At 49.3% G+C, this 20,504-nt stretch overlaps 1 protein-coding gene across 2 annotated transcripts in view; it reads right to left on the bottom strand.

Moving 5' to 3' along the window:
• LOC142295128 (protein unc-93 homolog A-like) overlaps nucleotides 1–20,504 on the bottom strand; it is a 592,827-nt gene that overhangs the window by 210,107 nt on the left and 362,216 nt on the right. The window contains exon 8 of one of the 2 annotated variants that reach the window (XM_075338195.1): nucleotides 8,109–9,053. The exons of the other annotated variant lie outside the window; for it this stretch is intronic. Within the exon in view, the coding sequence (XP_075194310.1) occupies nucleotides 8,794–9,053 (260 nt within the window). The 3' untranslated portion in view covers nucleotides 8,109–8,793. Of the gene's footprint in view, nucleotides 1–8,108; nucleotides 9,054–20,504 lie in introns of those variants that run through there. 2 annotated transcript variants of the gene reach the window in all.

The following is a 20,504-nucleotide window of genomic DNA, read 5'->3' as shown; positions in this document are numbered from 1 at the left end:
CAATAGGGTTCGATGGTATTCGTCGAACGTTCGATGAACACACCAGCCGTTCGACCAACCGAACCCGAACACTAAGGGGGTGGCTCATCTCTAGCTGTAATCGAACGTTTCAAGCATTACCTGACTTCCGAAAAGTTTACCATCTTCACAGACAACAATCCGCTTACCCACTTGGAGACAGCAAGGTTAGGTGCACTGGAACAGCGATGGATGACTCGGCTATCCAATTATGACTTTACCAGCAAATACAGAGCAGGCCAAAAGAATGCTGATGCGCTGTCTAGAATGCCCCACTTACCGGAGGTGGGAGAAGACCTGGATAAACTGGAGGAAATAGAGTTACCGGCCTTCCACCAGCACAGTGACTCCCAGTGCTTACACTCCATGAGAGAAAAGTGTTCGCCCATACACGAGATCTCCTTCAACCCGTTTCCCCACCATGGATGGGAAGAAACGTATTATAGTGACCCGGCCATCCACTTAGTCAAGGAGCTGCTGACTAGAGTTGAGCGCGATTCGCGGTTCGAGGTTCTCCAGTTCGCGGCTCGAGTGATTTTGAGGGCTGTTCTAGATCGAACTAGAACTCGAGCTTTTTGCTAAAGCACGATAGTTCTAGATACATTCGAGAACGGTTCTAGCAGCAAAAAGACAAGCTAATTACTAGCTGGCTTTCCGCTGTAATAGTGTAAGTCACTCTGGACTCACACCATTATGAAATTTCAGCGTATAGTGTGCGGGAACAGCGCATTCACATCACTGCTGTTTGGATAATGGCGATCGCCATTTTTTTTTTTTCCCTTGTCTTCCTTCCCTAAGCGTGCGCGTGTAGTGGGGCGGGCCAGCATGTCAGCCAATCCCAGACACACACAGCTAAGTGGACTTTTAGCCAGAGAAGCAACGGCATGTGTGATAGGATGTCCATGTCACATGTCCATGCATTATAAAAACGGACAATTTCCTCCAGCACGCCATTATCTGCATTCTGCGTCTTGGTGTCAGTCACCGCTGGCGTAGCTCCTGTCTCCGATACTGCTGTGTTTGCTCTATACACAGCACTATACAGAATAGGGATAGAAGTTTCTATTAGTCCCTGTAAGGACTAATACCGGCAGGGTCAGAGCCATAGGTGACAGTCAGGTCCGTGAAAACAGATTTTACCAGCTACACAAGATGACAGCGTCTGTGTAGCTAAGGTCAGGGATTTCCTCGCTGCATTTCCCCATTAGGAGGGATAGAAAGGGAGGCTTCTTTTCCTCTACCCAGACCCACAACCCTGCCACTGTACCCTCCTGCCCTTTGCACACTCAAGCTCATTGTTACTAAGCCATTATACTAGCAAACACTGAGTAAACTTAGTGGCATCGTAAAAGTGGCTGTTTGACTTCCATTAGTGTCCCACTGGTGCAAACCTATGTGCAGCACCTCTGCATTGCACACTCAAACTCATTGTTACTAAGCCATTATACTAGCAAACTATGCTGCCAGTTTAAGGGCCGTAGTTGCATTGTCAGGGATAGTTATTGTTGTTTATTCTGCTGTTAATAAAGATAGATGTCACGCTCCCCGGGTCCCCTGCGCTGCTCCCCGGCTCACCTGTCACGCTCTCCGGCTCCCCTGCCTCGCTCCCCGGTTCTTCGGTCCGGTCTCCGCCGCTCCCCGCTCTCCAGCGTCCATCGCCTGCGCTTCCCAGGCGTCCTGGTCCCCGCTCCCGGCGCCCGTCGGCTTCTCAGCCCCAGCCTGGCTCTGCTGCTTCCTCCCCTCAGCTTCCTGCTCTGGCTTCTGGCACCCGGGCTGCGCGCATGCGCATTAGGGCGCGCGCGCGGTCATTGACCCTTTCTTAAAGGGCCAGCGTCAATTGACAGGAAATGAAGCACACAGGTACAGGTTATAAAGGGGTTTAATGTCCAAGTGGGCGGGGCCTGATCTTCGTGTTTCCCAAGCTAGGAGTCAGGTCTCCTTGTGTTCCTGTGAGATACTCACCTCTCTCTCTTCTAGAGCCAATCCTGCCGTGCCATCCGGTCCTGCCGAATCCCGAGACCCGAATGCTGTCTATCTGCCATCCTGACAGTCCGTACCGTCTCTGATCCCTGCGGTGACTCGTCATCTCGCTCCCAAGGTTCCGGACTCCGCCTGACATCATCTCGGCTTCCGAACCGGAGCTCCGTCACCCGGACTACCATCTGTGACTCCGTGGTCTCAGGGACTTCTCCGTTATACTCTTGTGCACGGACTGTTCAGCTACCTGTAGTGCTCCAGCTACCGGACCCCTTACCACCATCAAGGAGTTCGGCCCAGTGGATCCACCTCCTGGGTCTGTCCGTCCACCTGGCCCTAACAATACACCACTGCTGCAATCTACACCACCTCTCAATTTTTTCTACCACATTTTAAATGCACAATCTTGTCGCAATCAAAATGAGTGGCAAAATGACAAATGCTGGTGGAAAGGGGAAGAGGCATGTTGGAAAAGGAAAAAAAGGGTTTGTCCGTGGGGAAGGTGGCAAAGCTCCATTAACATCTGCTGAAGATAGACCATCTTCCAGCAAAAGTAAGATGTCTACTACTTACCGTGGACAATCCGATGTGCTCCCTTTTTTACGGACACAAACAACTGGAACAAAGGTAGATGATGGCCAAAAAAAGAAAATGCTTGAATGGATCTCAAGTGGTCCAACAAGTGCCCTCTCCTCCACCTCAACTACCGCATCCAAAAAACACCAGTCCTCTGAGTTGTCATCCCAATCACACTTGCTTTCTCCCAGCTCTGAAGTTTCCATCCACCCTGCACAGTATGGTGGAACTGAGATGGCTGAGTTTGTAGCTGTTCAGTCACACTACAGCCTCGGAATCAGAGATCTGCTCCCAAGCTACAGTGAGTACAGAACAGGAAATGGTCTGCAGTGATGCCCAGAACCTTTGTGACTCTGATTCAGGCCGTGATGACCAGGTTTCTGAGCATAATGTTGACCCTTATTCACAAACTGAAACACCTGTTGTAATAGACAATGAGGAACATTCTGATGACGATGAGATGCAGATACCAGATTGGGATGACAACTTAAATATTCGGTCAGGGCAAGAAGAGGCTCGGTCTGAGGGTGAGGGGAGTGCAAACACAACAATTGATGAGGAAGTTCTAGATCCCACCTACTGTCAACCCACAGTCAGGCCCTCGAGGAGGTCAACAGAGACGGTGGAGGAGGAGGAAACTGACGACGAAGTTACCTTGCGCCTTCCTGGACAGAGTCGGAGTACTGGTAGCACGTCTACAACTGCATCCTCAGCCACCACTGTGCCTCTGAACACTAGTCGGGGTGGATCAGCAGGTCGCATGCCCTCTAAGCCTTGCCTAGCCTGGTCCTTTTTTGACATAGCAAAAGATCGCCCAAATTATGTGATCTGTAAAATTTGTCGTGATTCTGTTAGTAGAGGGCAAAACCTCAGCAGTTTGACAACTTCTTCCATGAATCATCACATGAATAAATATCATATGTCCCAGTGGGAAGCTCACCGTGCTGCAATGCGGCCTAGCGGAGCGAACCATCCACCGCCTGCCCTTTCCAGTGCATCCGCGTGCTCTTCATTTTCTAGGACTGTGGGGATAGCTGTCACACCAGGTTTTCGATGCACAACTTCCACCACTGTGACCGCAACAGGCAGTTTGCTTGGTAGGTCGTCAGTTGGTTTGGAAAGGGAAACAAGTGCGTGTGTACAGCTCTCTCAGACATCGATAGCACCAACGTTGGATGAAGGCAACATCATGTCTACGCCTGCACTTTCCTCACAAACCTGCATTTTTTCAGGGACACCCTACTCAACACCGTCTACACACAGCAGCCAGATCTCTGTCCCTCAGATGTGGACAAATAAAAGGCCATTTCCTGCGACCCATGACAAAGCTAACAGGCTGACTTTATCCCTCTGTAAGCTCTTGGCTACCGAAATACTGCCTTTCCGCCTGGTGGACACACAGGATTTTAGAGACCTTATGTCTGTCGCTGTGCCCCAGTACCAGATGCCCAGTCGCCACTACTTCTCTAAGAAAGGTGTGCCCGCGCTACACCAGCATGTCGCACACAACATCACCGCTTCCTTGAGAAACTCTGTGTGTGAACGGGTGCATTTCACCACCGATACTTGGACCAGTAAGCATGGACAGGGACGTTACATGTCGCTGACTGGGCACTGGGTAACTATGGTGATAGATGGTGAAGGGTCTGCTGCACAAGTCTTGCCGTCCCCACGACTTGTGTGTCAATCCTCTGTCTGTCCAAGTTCCGCCACTGCTTCTGCCTCCTCCACCTCATCTGGGTCCTCCACCTCCACCCCAAGCCTGCCTGGTCAGGCCACCAGCGTTTTCACTGCGCAGAAGGAATCACGCACCCCTCATTACTATGCTGGCAGCAGAGCGCAACGGCATCAGGCGGTCTTTAGCTTGACATGTCTTGGAAATAGGAGTCACACAGCGGCTGAGTTGTGGGCAGCTCTGGAGACTGAGTTTAATAAATGGTTGTCTCCACTCAACCTGCAGCCTGGTAAGGCCGTGTGCGACAATGCTGCAAACCTGGGTGCGGCCCTTCACCTGGACAAGGTGACACACGTGCCTTGTATGGCTCACGTGTTGAACCTTGTTGTCCAGCAATTTTTAACACACTATCCCGGCCTAGATGGCCTTCTGAACAGGGCACGAAAACTGTCTGCTCACTTCCGCCGTTCAACCACCGCTGCTGAGCGACTTGCATCGCTCCAGACGTCTTTCGGCCTGCCGGTTCATCGCCTGAAATGCGATGTGGCGACACGCTGGAATTCGACTCTCCACATGTTACAGCGACTGTGGCAGCACCGCCGAGCCCTGGTGCAATACGTCATGACGTATAGCCTGGGCCAACGAGATGCAGAGGTGGGGAAGATCACCCTGATGGAGTGGTCTCAGATCAAGGACCTATGCACCCTTCTGCACAGTTTCGACATGGTGTATCCGGGTGAGAAGGTCAAATTCAGGAGAGAAGTAGGTTGCCGGGGCCTATTCGCAGTGGGAGTGACCCGTATGCCCACTGTCCAGGAGGCCGCGCAGTGGCAGCAGGAGATAGAGTGGGAGGATTGCCAATACAGGAGGCGTACTAAACAGAGACCGGTGACCGCTGGGGCTTGTCGGCCGAAGAGCACCCCGGCGACACCGCCAGAAGTGGCTGCTGGGCCAGTAGCCGGACCGGCAGAAGGGGATCAGGCGGAAGGAAGCACCGGCGATCTTGGCGATTCACCAGAGCATGGTGTCGCATCCAGTGGTTGTTGTCGGCAGCCCACTGTCGTCCCGTCCAGCTACCCCATCACCCCCGCCGGGGGCTGAGGGGTCAAAACCGGAGGCAGGAGAATCAGAGTCGCAGCCAAGTTATGAACCGTTCCAAAGGCTGCGCCGCTTACCGGGCCAATCCCTCTCCGATTATGTGAGGGCCCAGCGGGCTGAATGGTTGCGCGCCTACTACCCCGCGTGAGATCGCGGTAATCAGATGTGAAGGTCCTGCATGTTCTTGAGAGCCGGTACTATTGAAAGCCGGTGAAAGTTTTCAGTTGCAGTAATGTTTCAAAGTACTGAACCCGGGAGGAGCTTAATGCCGGACTGTGCAGGGACTCCTTCCGTGACTGTTAAGAAGGAAGCTTGGTGTTTATTGTTTTCTGCCCACATAAGACCGGGAGCGCTTGGAATAGCCTCCGGGCAAAGATACTACTAAGACCGGGAGCTCCCTTGGAGGGACTACGGGCACTGTACTCAAGTGCCTTTCGGTGTGTTTTGAAGAATGTGCTCTATAGTTTGGTTTTAAAGTTTTATGCGATAAAGTGAGAAGATTGCTTTATAACCGTGTGTATGTGTTTTTTTGTCAGATGTTGTCTTGCAGGTCCGAACCTTGCCGGGAGGCTGAGGTTAAAGAGGGGAGGAATGTAAGGGGTGGACGGACCCCTGGTGATGAAGAAGCAGTTTTCCCCCCCTGAAGATGCCCCACGCTGGGGTGGCAAGTGATGCTGATGTGATGTTATTTGTGTTTGTAGTAGTAACCGGTGTCCCCACTAGGTGTCAGGGTGGAACAGTGGTCCCTTTGGGAACAGTGACAGGAGAAAGAGGTGCAGGACAGCCTAGGGGGAGGGATAGAGGGCTCTGTAGCAGAGTGAGAGTTAGTTAGTGCAGTGTGTGTTGAGACAGAGAGGAGCAACGGGGCAGAGTGTGGGAGCGACATGTGGCAGATAGCCAAAGAAAGAGAAAGTGCCTCGACCACGCAGACAGAAATACTCGGGTAAGACCCGTACGAGCATAGACAGAGAGAAACAGAAGTGTGTGGGTAAAGCCCATAGTAGTGGAGTACGTGTATAGCTGAAGAGACAGAAGTAGACGGGTAACGCCCGCAGAAGAGAAAAGGAAAGTAGTCCCCCGGCAAGAACTGTAATTTGAACCTGAAGGGTTTGTGTGCCGAAACTGTACAGCAAGATGTTCAATAAAATGCCTTTTGGTTTACCAGCTGAATGTCTGCGACGTTTTCCTGAGCCTGAAGAAGAGCCCCTGCCATCCATACTCTGCCCCACAAATGAAACCCATACTTTAATAGTGACGGCCGAGCCGGGGGTCAGCCTGATGCACAAAGTGGCCATGACAGCACCCCCCAAGGCACCCCCTGCCCCCGTTACACCTACACAGTAATGTCTTCAAACTTTGATAATCACAAGGTGTGCCAGCAGGAACGCTATATCAAACAACACACTGCACTGTCCCTATACCTGGTTCTATGATTTACACAGCCATTAGCAGCTAATGCAAAATATCTTCAGCCCTTAGAAGGACTATTGGCTGTAGAAACCCTCTCCCGTGCACTATCCCTTCAATCATTTAGCAGAGCTGGAATCATCATGGGACCTTGTGTGAGTTATGTTGGACCTGTGTGTTTTGGGTTTAAGAAAGGGGTGATGGAGGGTGTGTTTTTTTGCATTTTATTTCAACTAAAGGATTTTTTTGTCATTTATGTTTAATTTTTTCACTTACAGTTTATTAATGCGAGGAGTCTCATAGCTGCCTCCCATTACTAATCTAGGGCTTAGTGGCAGCTGTGACCTGTCAATAACCCCTTATTTCCCTGATTGTCACTGCACAAGGACAATAAGGATGAGCTGGGTAAAGTACTGTGAGTGTCACATATAATGGATTTGACAATCTTGGACATCTGCAGGCTGCTATTTTTAGGCTGTGGGAGTCCAAAAACATGAGTCTCCCCAGCCTGAGAATACCAGCTCCCAGCTATTGGCTTTATCATGGCGGGGGTACCAAATTTGGGGGGATTGTCTGCCAATTTTTTTTAAATTATTTATTTAAATAAATAAAAAACAAAAAAAAAAAAAGGTGAATGCAGTCCTTCTTATTTTGATACACAGCCAAGATAAGTGAATGGCTGGGGGCTGCAATATGTGGCCGTATACTTAATCTTTGCTGTAGATCATAATATGACCCTGCACCAATTTTTTTAATTTATTTATTTATTTTTACACCAATATAGACACATTGACAGCATTTCTGATGGAAAGCAGTCAGACACGTGCATCTGACTGAAACCAATCAGTAATTCGGGGACTGCCAGTGGGCAGAGGAAGCAGTGCATATGCATAAAGGATAATGAGTGGCCCCAGAAGCAGCATTACAGCTGTACGGAGACTGGTAAGTATAAGATCTTTCTCTAATCCCCCTATCCCTTCTACCAACATTTTTGAGTGCCTGATTTGGGTCGCCATAAACTTTTATGGGGACTGGCATCCAGCCAGATATCTGGAAACAATTCTGGGCCCGAATTGGGTTTGTTTGATTTTAACTCAGTTGGACCCGCCAATCCCAGGTACCTGCGAGTCAGCCCATCACTAGCAGAGACATCTGATGGTTCCATATGAGAAGAGGAGATCGTGACTTAAGATTTCTGTGCACGGTCTACATAATTCGGAAGGGTCCACCATTAGTGACTAAGAGTGGACAAACTGGAATTATTAAAGATCTGCATACGAACAGAGCACATGCCTATATGTGTTTTATTCATGCCTAAGAAAAGTATTTACATTTTTTACACCAGGTGCTAAAATTTTATCAATTTTTTTATATATTGACTACTGTTTCTCCTTTGTCCGGGAGCTTTTATGTATCGGATACAGGGGTCATCATAACTCCACATCTCTAAACAAGATGCTTGACTGGTAAGCTATATCCCTCTCTATCTTTTTTTGTTTAACAACAAACAACAACAAAGAACATTGAAATTGATACATTGGCACAAATAAGTTACCTGTCAAATACAGTGAGTGTATGGCAGATATTAGACACTGCCTATACTCTAAAATAAAGTGTAACAATAAATTTAACAAAATGCCTTTATTTACACGATTAAAAACATTATTCATTATCGATAATGAATAGTTGGAATTAAGACAAATGTGTAATAATCATATAACATACAAACATAAATCTGTGTATTTTTTAATGATATATACAATAGTTTTGGTAATCCAAACTCAATTTAAAGGCACAGTTTTCTTTAATGTGACAGGAGATGAGGGTGAGGTATTTTTCTGTAATGCATATTCAATCATTTGCTCAAGAGAATGTAAGATCTGAAATTCCTGAACTTGCATAATTATGTCAATAATATTTGAAAAGTTCTTGCTGAAATATTCAGTCTAATAAACACAATTTTTTCTCACCGCAGCTTTCGTGAACATATCGAATTGCTTACTGTATGTAGAGCTTTCGACATTCTAGTAATGTAAGAAATGCTACATTGCCGTCTGTTTATTCAGAGATTCATCTGAGTCTTGTTTAAGCTTTTTGCTAGGCAGTTTTTTATTTTCATTATATTCTACACATCCATAAAGTACCATTCCAAGCACCAGCACAGCAAGCAAAATGTATAATTTAACCGACACACATAAAAAAGTGCTGTATCCATATGCTATCACAAATCCTAAAGACTCCCATAGACGATAATTAGCAAAGCCAGCTTCTTTGTGCTCATCAAATAATAGTCCATACAGTGCTGGAAAAAAAAAAAAAGTTTTAATGATATTAACAACAGTAAAATAAAACACACAAAGCCACGCAAAGGAATATCCGGACAAGTAAAAAAAATTTCAGAAATACCAAGTTAGCTCAAAGTTCATCAATAAATAGTATAAAACTAAAGATAAATATAGCATAGAAAACAATAGATATATAGCAAAGATAACAGTATAAATAAGCAAAGATTATATTTATTAAGGCATACACATATACACATTAGATAGTTTGGCTGAACGATTTTCGCTTGACAGCTTATTCTTTTGACTCTCTTATACACAGGAATATAAGCACCTTGGCTGAGTGTACCTGAGATATCTATGGGAACACCACTCATCTGGTTTCAGATTATCTTGGGGGAGAATAAATGATCTGCCATTGGAAATCCAACATGCTGGAACATTCCTTCCCTTAACATTATAGTTTCAAATTCACCAACTATGCCAAATTAACAAAAAATGTTCACAATGATTGCACACATTCTACAAAACTTGTAATTGTAAGGCTGTGGTATTCCGTTGTGACCTTAGACACCAGTGAAATAGGTGCCACTAGGTGTGTGTGGTGTTTTCTGTATATACTTCTCACTTCAGTACCCTTAGATAACACATGAACCACACACATAAAGCATTGGCAAGGAAGGAATACATCTATTTTTATAAAAGTAAAGTTAACTTTACTTTTGGAACTGGTGAAAACAGAAGTGAGTTTGAGTTTTCCACATAGATTCAAACACTTTGAGATTTGATTTAGAAAAAAATAAAACGTTGCTCAGCAAAATTTCCTACACTAAAGCATCGGTGAGCAGGGTAATTTTTTTTTGGCCTCCCCATAATGCCTCCCAACTGTGATATTGCAATATATCAAATAGATTTTAAACCTTTTTTAGTGGGGTTCACTGCACCACTCATTGGAGATCAGCACCGTGGAGCACAGACAGGCACAGGACTGGAAGTATATACAACAGAACTGGATTTGATCTACAGATTTACCAGGCAAGTGGATTAGACAGATCATATTCAAACAAAATTCTATCTCATGAAACATATACGCAGTATGTTGCAGCTACAAAGCTTGATTTTCATATCCATGAACACAATCTGTTCTTTGAACTGAGTACAATTCCTTGTGGTTAGGGCCTAGTTCATGGTTAAGGGTGCAGGACCCTAGAACTTCAGTCAGCACAAAGGGTGCAACAGATGCAACAAAATTTATAATCAAAAGAAGCAGCCTGTCCAGCTTCATATCAGGCCTACCCTTGGACATTAATCACATAGCAAGAGCAGTTTCTCTTATTGTTAATCTTTCATCTTGTCTTTCGGGCAAGTGGAGCAGCAGAAACTCAATATAGTTAGATAAAAGGGCCTGATTAGCGAAAACAGCTACTGTACGAAATCAGCTTGGTAGGCAATGGCAGGGATGCAGTACAAAGGCAAACATGGGGTCACTGTCCAAAACTCACTTTTTTATTCACATAGCAAAAACAACAAAAAATACCAAGTTATGTACATTTACGGTTGCATGCGTGGATACCCCATGTGGCCACAGAGACCAAGCTTACCCTGTTGTGGGAGGGGCATAACTAAGCGACCACCTGGTTCTTCACTAGAGCCACTGAAGCTGTGGATAAACTTGGGCCGCATGTAGCCACCAGGTGGTGCTTCCAGGGCAGTCCCCGGGTCTGTGACGGCTAAGTGGAGCAGGTCAATCACAGGGTAGGCTTTCTCCAGGAAAGCAGTCTTGTCTTGAGACAACAAAACAAGTACAGAACTCTCCAGCTCCTTTTGCCCTAACACATTACACACTGAGATGCTCTGGCTGCCTTTATGCAGTCTTAATTCCTGCAGCTGAGCAACTTGTGCATTGCTACAAAAACCTGGAACAGCAAAGAAGGTCTAGACCAGGCTTTACCTCCTTTCCTGCTGCTGCTAGTGTGAAAGGCACTTGCCGGGACATATGTACTTTCCATCCAGTACCACATCCTTCACTGTTATACTACCATAAAGGAGTCCGGAACTGTCACTGACACACAACACTGGAACTTCCTGCACACTTCTATCAGACTCCTAAGATAAAAACAATGCTTTTTTGTAGTTCCTTTGAGAATGCTACAAATATTAATTTTTACAAAGCCTACTGCTTAAGTTTTTCTAATGGCAATTTGCATATACTCCAGAATGTCATAAAGAGTGATCAGCTTAACAGCAATTACTTGCAAAGTCAATATTGGCTTAAAAAATGAACTTTAACCCCCAAAACACATTTCAACATCATTGCATTCCTGCCTTAAAAGGAGCAGCTAACATTGCTTTAGTGATTGTTCCATTAACACAGGTGTGGGTGTTGATGAGGACAGGGCTGGCGATCAATCAGTCATGATTAAGTAAGAATGACACTACTGGACACTTTAAAAGGAGGCTGGTGCTTGGTATCATTGTTTCTCTTCAGTTAACCATGGTTATCGCTAAAGAAACACGTGCAGCCATCATTGCTCTGCACAAAAATGGCCTAACAGGGAAAAGTATAGCAGCTACAAAGATTGCACCTCAGTCAACAATCTATCGCATCATCAAGAACTTCAAGGAGAGAGCTTCCATTGTTGCCGAAAAGGTTCCAGGGTGCCCAAGAAGGACCAGCAAATGCCAGGACCATATCTTGAAACTGTTTCAGCTGCAGGATCGGACTACCAGCAGTGCCGAGCTAGCTCAGCAATGGCAGCAGGCTTGTGTGTGTGTTTCTGTACGCACTGTGAGACGGAGACTGCTTGAGCAAGGCCTGGTTTCAAGGAGGGCAACAAAGAAGCCACTTCTCTCAGGAAAAAACATCAGGGACCGACTGATATTCTGCAAAAGGTACAGGGAGTGGACTGCTGAGGACTGGGGTAAAGTAATTTTCTCAGATGAATCCCCTTTGGGAGCGCTACCAGCAGTCTTGTCTCATGCCAACTGTTAAGCATCCTGAAACGATTCATGTGTGGGGTTGCTTCTCAGCCAAGGGAATCGGCTCACTCACAGTCTTGCCTAAAAACACAGCCATGAATAAAGAATGGTACCAGAATGTCCTCCAAGAGCAACTTCTCCCAACTGTCCAAGAGCAGTTTGGCGCCCAACAATGCCTTTTCCAGCATGATGGAGCACCTTGCCATAAAGCAAAGGTGATCACTAAATGGCTCATGGAATAAAACAGAGATTTTGTGTCCATGGCTTGGAAACTCCCCAGATCTTAATCCCATTGAGAACTTGTGGGCAATCATCAAGAGACGGGTGGACAAACAAAAACCAACAAATTCTGGCAAAATGCAAGCATTGCTTATGCAAGAATGGACAGCTATCAGTCAGGATTTGATCCAGAAGTTGATTGAGAGCATGCCAGGGAGAATTGCAGAGGTGCTGAAAAAGAAGGGTCAACACTGCAAATATTGACTTGCTGCATTAACTCATTCTAACTGTCAATATAACCTTTTGGTACTCATAATATGATTGCAATTATATTTCTGTATGTGATGTAAACATCAGACAAACACAATTAAAAACCAGAGGGCAACAGATCATGTGAAAATATAATTTTGGTGTCATTCTCAAAACATTTGGCCATGACTGTACTACCGCTCATTGCTTCTGAGGGATTCACTGCAGCCTTTTTCAGTTGAAAATTGAGTGCCGTAGTTTCGGTCCTGCATCCGGCATTATAGTATAAAATGGAACTATGGCCTGATCCTCTATGAGATTAGGCATTTCTGTCTGCATATTTTCTACAACAGGCATTGCCTACTCTACCTGAGCCTCTATGCTGCTCATGGATCCTCTGGTCCCCTGACTGGTGATCACTAGGTATTTAACTTCAGGCTCAACCACAACAGCTGGATATGGTTGTAATTTTTGGAACAACATAATTGTGGTTATTAGTCTCCAAGACCAGGCATAGGGCTCCAAACTCTAACCCGTGCACATCTGCTGCATAGTGTTCTCCAAATTGTCTCTCAATCCCCATTTCCACAATTTTTTTTCAACAACCTCTTACTGCCACAAAGTTGTTTGGAGGCTCTAGGCACTGTGCTGTCTCTATTGTTTGTAATTTTGATGGGTTGGGATACTCTTCCTGACATTCTGCATGATCTCTACCCACGATGGGCCAGTCTTTCATTTTTATACTTTAACTGTACCACACTCCACCATATTATTCATCCATCTGTCAGATTCCTTTGTTGACATCTCAACCCTACAGAGTACAACAATTTATTATGTAAGGGTACATGCCCACGATCAGTGTTCACAGCGTTTTGGACGCAGCATGCTTCAGCTGCATTGTACAGTATGTAGCACCCAGTCGCACCAGATTCCGAGGGGGGCGCTCTTCCTCTCACCTGCCCAGCCCCAGCATGGCTCCCACGTGCACTCCCGCTCCCAGCCTCCAGCAGCGACGTCTTTCCTCTTACCTGTCCCATGGCTCTGCAGGCTCTGCTCCTGATTCAGGTCCTGCTGTGCTTCCTACTCACTCCTGGGTCATGCGCTCTGCTCCAAACGCTGATGCAGCCACTTCCTGCCTCCCGGCCACACACAGATCTACAGTAAGTGATCTTAGGCTGCACTTGAGGCCACACCCCCTTTCTTAAAGTGGTAGCGCCCCATTACCTGGAAGTGACCTCAGAGGTCACCTGTTACCAAAAGGGTATTTAAGTTTGCCCTCCCTGACAGAAGGCGCCCGAGCAACGCTTCTAATAGTGCGTTGCTAGTATCCAGGCCCCTGTGTACTATTTTTTTGTATCTTTGCACCAGCTACTTCTTCCTAACCCTTTGTCTCGCCATAGTGCCACTCCCGCGCCATACCTGCTGTGGACGTCACCTGTGCCATACCTGCTGTGGACGTCACCTGTGCCATACCTGTTGAGGATGCCACCTGTGCCATACCTGCTGTGGGCGTCACCTGTGCCATACCTTCTGTGGACATCACCTGTGCCATACCCGTGTCCTACCTGCTGTGGACTTCACACCTGTGCTATACCTGGCCTTAAAGAGACTATTGCTACCGGTTCCTGACTGCCATGGAATTAGGCCCTTTGGGGAGGCACCACACAGTCCCTGTATAGGGGTTCGCTGCTGGTCGCTTTCTCAAGGGAGTCTAGTGCATGGTCCAGTGGATCCACCCCCGGACGCTCGCCGCCCCTCGGTGAGCATAACAGTTTGCTCGGGCCATAGACTCCGCCAGGACCAAGGCTAACCCCCTGACTGACATGCGACAGGAGCTCTCTCTCCAACGAGAGACCCAAGCAAAGTTAGTGGCTCACATGAAGTCTGTAGAATCCCGTCTAGCGTCCATGCAAACCTCCAGATCCTCTGACGGCCCCCAACTTGTTGAACTACAGAGGGAATTATCCCGCCAGCATGAGGCTCAGAGACGCATGGCCGAATACATGGCGTCCGTGGATTCCCATCTGTACGCACTGCAGAATCCCGCCTCCTCAATTACCTCTGAATCTGTGGGATTGTCGACATGCATGTCCCATTCCCGCCTGGCCTCTCCACCCATGTATGGAGGTGATCCCAGTTTGTGTCGTGGATTTTTGAACCAGTGCTCCCTGCACTTCGAGCTGTCACCTCTGCAGCGAGCGACTGACCACTCTAAGATAGCATTCATCATGTCTCATCTGACTTCTCGGGCTCTGGCTTGGATGAATCCACTCTGGGAGAAGAACGACCTGACTATTCAAGACCTGTCCGTCTTTTTAAATACCTTCCGCAAGGTGTGTGATGAGCCAGGCCGTCTCTCGTCTACTGCCTCTTCGCTCATGAGAATCCACCAGGGGAATCTTACTGTGGGACACTCAAGTGGAACAATGACGCTTCGGTAGCTGCCTTCTGGGAAGGATTATCTGGAAAAATCAAGGATCAACTGGCCGGCTGGGATGTACCTACCACCTTGGAAGATCTAAATCTTTCTGGCTACCCGTATTGATCTCTGCTTCCAAGAGTGTGCCAGAGAAGTCACCTGCGAGAGGAGAACTTTGTGTCTTGCACCCACCTTCCAGCGACCAATGTTGCCTCCTTCCACTAGGCCTACTGCTCCGCACGAGCCCATGGAGGTCAATTGCGTCATAGAGTCCAGAATGCAACAGAGGAATTGGAGGGCTGCAGGAGAGTGCTTCTACTGCGGAAGTGCCAAGCATCTGATTCTGGAATGTCCAGTAAAACCGGGAAACTACTGAGCCTAGGGTCCGTTGGAGAGGCCACCCTAGGTCATGCCAAGTCCTCTTATTTTCTCCATGTACCCGTATGCCTGTCCTGTGGTTCCATCTGGTTTTCAGAGCATGCGTTCTTGGATTCGGGCTCTGCCGGGAACTTTATCCAGCAGTCTGTGGTGGATCTACACCAGATTCCTGTCCGATGTCTTGCTACTCCCATCAGTATTTCCTCCGTGGATGGAAAACCTCTTTCTGAACCCACCCAGTACGTCACGGAGAGCTGTAAAATGCAAGTGGAGTTACTGCACTCCGAGACAATAGCCTTCCACGTGCTCCCTGGCATGGCTCATGCTCTGCTGCTGGGAATACCCTGGCTTCGGTCACACAAGCCAGTATTGGACTGGGATTCAGGATACATCCTCCAATGGGGAGCGTCTTGCCACAATAAGTGCCTGAAACCAGTGCATCCTCCACACCTACCAGTCGAACCGGCCAATCTTCCCGGGTTACCCTATGCCTATTGGTCCTATGCCGATGTCTTTGACAAGAAGGAAGCTGAGACGTTGCCGCCACACAGACCCTACGATTGTCCCATTGACCTTTTCCCCGGGACAATTCCTCCTCGTGGGCGCATCTACCCTCTGTCGCAGGAAGAGACCCAAGCCATGTCCGACTATATAAATGAGAATTTAGTGCAAGGCTTCATCCAAAAGTCCTCCTCTCCTGCCGGAGCGGGCTTCTTCTTTGTCGGGAAAAAGGACGGGCGTCTACGGCCTTGCATTGACTACCGCAGATTGAATAAGATCACGGTGAAGAACAAATACCCGCTACCTCTTATACCAGAACTGTTTGATCGCTTTCGAGGTGCCAAGATCTTCTCCAAGTTAGATCTCTGGGGTGCGTACAATTTTGTCCGCAGTTGGTTGGGGGATGAATGGAAGACTGCGTTCAACACTCGTGATGGGCACTATGAATATCAAGTTTTGCCCTTCGGGCTTAGTAACACTCTGGCGGTCTTCCAGGAGTTTGTGAACGACGTCTTCCGTGATCTTCTTTACACCTGTGTGGTTGTGTATTTAGACGACATCCTTATCTTCTCTCCAGATCTGCATATCCATCGAAGACATGTCCGTCTGGTCCTGCGGAGGTTGAGGGAGAACCGCCTTTATGCGAAACTTGAGAAATGCCTGTTTGAGCAGACCTCGCTGCCCTTCTTTAGCTACATAGTCTCTGATACCGGTCTGAAGATGGATCCAGATAAGTTGTCAGCCACACTGAAGTGGCCCCGTCCGGAAGGGTTGAAAGCTATCTAGCGATTCCTGGGATTTGCCAACTATTATCGGCAATTAATTCCTCACTTCTCGTCTCTGGTGCGTCCCATATCCTCTCTCACTCGCAAAGGGGAGAACCCGAAGAAATGGACCACGGAGGCTGAATAATTTTTCCTGTCTCTTAAACGGGCCTTCGCTTCTGCTCCAGCATTACACAGACCCGATACTAACAAGCAGTTTATCCTTGAAGTAGATGCCTCCTCCTCCGGAGACTGTGTGGTCCTTACACAGAAAACGTCCGAGGGTAAGACAGTAACCTGTGGCTTCTTTTCCAGGGCTTTTTCCCCAGCTGAATGAAACTACTCGATTAGAGACCGAGAGTTGCTTGTAATCAAGTTGGCCCTGGAGGACTGGTGATATCTGCTGGAAGGTTCGTTGCTTTCAGTTACCATCTATACCGACCACAAGAATCTGGCATATCTCCAGACAGCCCACAGGTTAAACCCATGGCAGGCCCAGTGGTCATTGTTCTTCGTCCGCTTTAATTTTGTCCTGCACTTCCGTCTAGCCGAGAAGAATCTGAAGGCCGATGTGCTGTCTCGGTCATTCCTGTTAGTGGACCAGGAAGATGAACCTCGGCACATTATAGAGCCCTCCAAGCTAATGGCGGCACCAGTTGACATTCACCACCTTCCTCCCGGTAAAACGTTTGTCACTGAGGTCGATAGAGAACGTGTACTCCAATGGGGACACTCTTCCAGAATAGCAGGTCATGTGGGTCAAAGGAAATCTCTGTAATTGATATCCCGGTACTACTGGTGGCCAGGACTACGACAAGACGTCCTGGAATTCATTTCCTCCTGTTACTCCTGTGCTCGGAACAAGATCCCGAAGACTCTTCCAGCAGGTCCTTTGCCTCCTTTACCTGTACCATCCGCTCCATGGCAACACATCGGCATGAATTTCATCACGGACCTGCCAAAGTCGTCTGGCTGCACAGTAATCTGGGTGGTGGTGGACAGGTTCTCCAAGATGGCCCACTTCACACCACTTACCGGGCTACCCTCCGCCCCGGTTCTCACTGAACTATTCATCCAACACATTTCCGGCTACACGGCTTTGCCTCTCCATATCGTGTCCGACAGAGGGGTCCAGTTCCCCGCTTGGTTTTAGAAAACAGTCTGCAAAACGATGGATGTTAAATTGGACTTCTCTTCTGCCTACAACCCTCAGTCTAATGGTCAAGTGGAACGCATTAACCAAGTTCTGACTAACTATCTTTGCCACTTTGTGGATGAACTGGGTCAAACTCCTTCCATGGGCCGATTTCTCTTAAAACAATCACGAAAGTGAGTCCTCCGCCAAGTCCCTGTTCCAGGTGGTTTATGGACAGCAACCCAAAGTTTTGTGTCCTGTGACATGTTTTTCAGGCAACCCTGCAGCTGAAGACCTCGTGAGGTCCTTCTCCGACATCTGGGCTGAGACCAAGTCTGCTCTGGAACGTTCCTCTGTCCGTATGAAGAGACACACTGACAAGAGACGCCTAGATGCTCCTTTCTTTCAACCCGGAGATAAAGTCTGGCTCTCATCCAAGTATGTCCGCCTGAAGATGCCATCATACAAGCTGGGTCCCCGCTTTATTGGTCCCTTTGAAGTGTGTGACGCCCTGGACTAGCCAGGTAGTCACAGACATAACAACATACACACCCCCTTCCCTAGACAGTTACACCAGTCAGACAAAAACCCTTGTTGCCCCCCTCCAGGGTCTGATGTCCACACCAATTGGGGCGGAGTCAGGCGGTTGGCCCCACCCACCGAGGAGTTCACAGGCCTGTAGGTGGGAAAAGAGATGAGTTTCGTTTAGGAGGTGAAAGTGAGAGGAGTAAACCGTCTGCGTGTGCCTGGGTAGGAGCCCAGGCGCTGACAGCAAGGTTGGCAGATGGTGGTGGCCATCTGCAGGAGTTAGCGGAACTCTGCAGAGCCATAGGACCGGGGTCGGGCATTGACCCGCCGGTACCGAACCGGGGAGCGGAGTGAAGCTAAGCACACAGGCAGGGCCATCGGACCCCGACCAGGCTCGGAGCCGCCGACAACAGTCAAATCCGAGTGTGACAGGAACCCCAGGGGTTTCCCAACAACCAAGACCCGACAAAAGGCAACAGTCCACACCGTGAGGATATACAGCCACCGCCATAGGCTAGAGATCCAAAGGCCAGCGCCTGCGGGCAAAACGGGCTCCTACGGGACCTATACGCCGGGGAGCGGACTACCGATGGGCAACCACAGGAGTCAGAACATTCTAACAGGTGCAGGGAAAGACAGCCACCATCAGCCGTCCGGGGAGAGCACAACAACACTGCAGCCGGCTGCGGGACCTGTCCATCCAGCCGTTTGGTTTACCAGAGACTCTGTCATTGACTGTCTGAGTGAGTACACCAGTGCCATCTGGCACCGCGCCGCGCTGCCCCTGCAACCCTGCACCCCAGCCATCCAGCCTCCTCATTACACCATCGGGCCCCGGGATCACCAACCCCAACCCACGGAGGGGACAACATCCTAGTTGCTCCCTACCATCTCTCCCGGGATCCCCGTCACCAGCAGCGGTGGTGCCATCATCATCACGTCCCGTGGGTGGCGTCACGAACTCTCTCCCCAAACAAACCATCCCTTTTCACTCACGGGTGAGGAGCGCTGCTCGAGTCCCCGGGTCCGGCCCACCGCTCAAGTCACCGAGCAGCAGCAGCAGAAGACCCAGACCCGAGCGTGGCAAGCGCGTCCCCTCCGCCCACGGCAACTTGGCGTCACGAACAGGATAGAACCGATCTACCTACCGGTAGAAGTGTGCCTTGCAGTCCCCGCCGGCGGCGTCCGGCCGAAGAATTGGAAGTTCCGTCATCTTTTGGCGCGAAGATTTCCTGCTTGAGCGTCTTCCCCGAGCAGGGAAAGCGCGAAAGTGAGGCCCCGCCCCCAAAGAGGAAGTGCTAGAAAGAACCAAGGGGGGGCAGGTGAAGTCCTGTCTCATGTAACCGAGAGTATAAAAAGCAGGGGCGCCAGGACTCTGCGACACATCTGGTTCCTGGGAGCACAAGCGCTGACATGTCCGTCCCGTCCGGTCACGCAGAGATCCCGGAACCCACGCCAGGAACAGCGGCGTGGGTGGAGGCCCGGACCGTGCAAATGTGCTGCCGCCTGCAGGCCCAGGTCCGATTCTTGATGGAGCGGTGGGTGGCCGAAATGGAGGAGGTGGCGGCGGCCGTGCGGAGACGCGAGGTGGAGGCAGTGTTGGAGGAGCGGGTAAACGACCCACACCCCTGTGTCCCTGAAGGACCGGTCGCTGCGGCCGAGGGGTCCGGTTTGCGCCCGCTCACCCTGCTACCTCCCCCGCCACCTGCACCGGCTGTTGCCGCCTCGCCACTAGGCTCGCTGTCCCCGACACCGGCAGCGGAACCCAGTCCGTTCACCCTGGAGAACCAACCTGAAGGCGTTGTCCGTGAACGACCCGCGTCCCGCTCGCTGCCATGGAAGATCCCGCAGGAGGTGCCCGTTTGCGAAGAGAAGCCGTCAGCCCCGGACGCGGCCGCACCCGAGACCGTCCCAGCCCCGGCAGTCCGTCCAGCTACTGGAGAGGTGGAAGCCGGGAACTGGAAGTCCCAGCAGGTGAGGCCTGCTGTCCCTGCACCTCACGCCTCGGCTGAGGCTGCACTGGTTCGTCGCTGCAAAGCAGCAGCCCAGGCCGTGTCACCGGGACCCCACAAGAGATTACCGGTCGTGGCCGGTGTGGGCAAAGTCCGGCGGGGCCCGACCCGCGCGCAGAGGCATGCAAACACCCCTTACTGGGACAGGGAGCTGAGCCAGTTGGGCCATGAAATGGCCGCTAGGGAGCAGCAGAGGGCCGAAGTGCTGGCACGCGTCATCAAGGAGAAGGACAATCTCCACAACGCCACCTTTCGGGTGCGGACCCCAGTGTATGAAGGCCAGGTGA

This window comes from Anomaloglossus baeobatrachus, chromosome 3, assembly GCF_048569485.1.
Source record: "Anomaloglossus baeobatrachus isolate aAnoBae1 chromosome 3, aAnoBae1.hap1, whole genome shotgun sequence".
Classification (NCBI taxonomy): Eukaryota; Metazoa; Chordata; class Amphibia; order Anura; family Aromobatidae; genus Anomaloglossus; species Anomaloglossus baeobatrachus.
The sequence above is the reverse complement of the archived record's forward strand: the minus strand, read 5'-3'. Positions and strand labels throughout refer to the sequence as shown.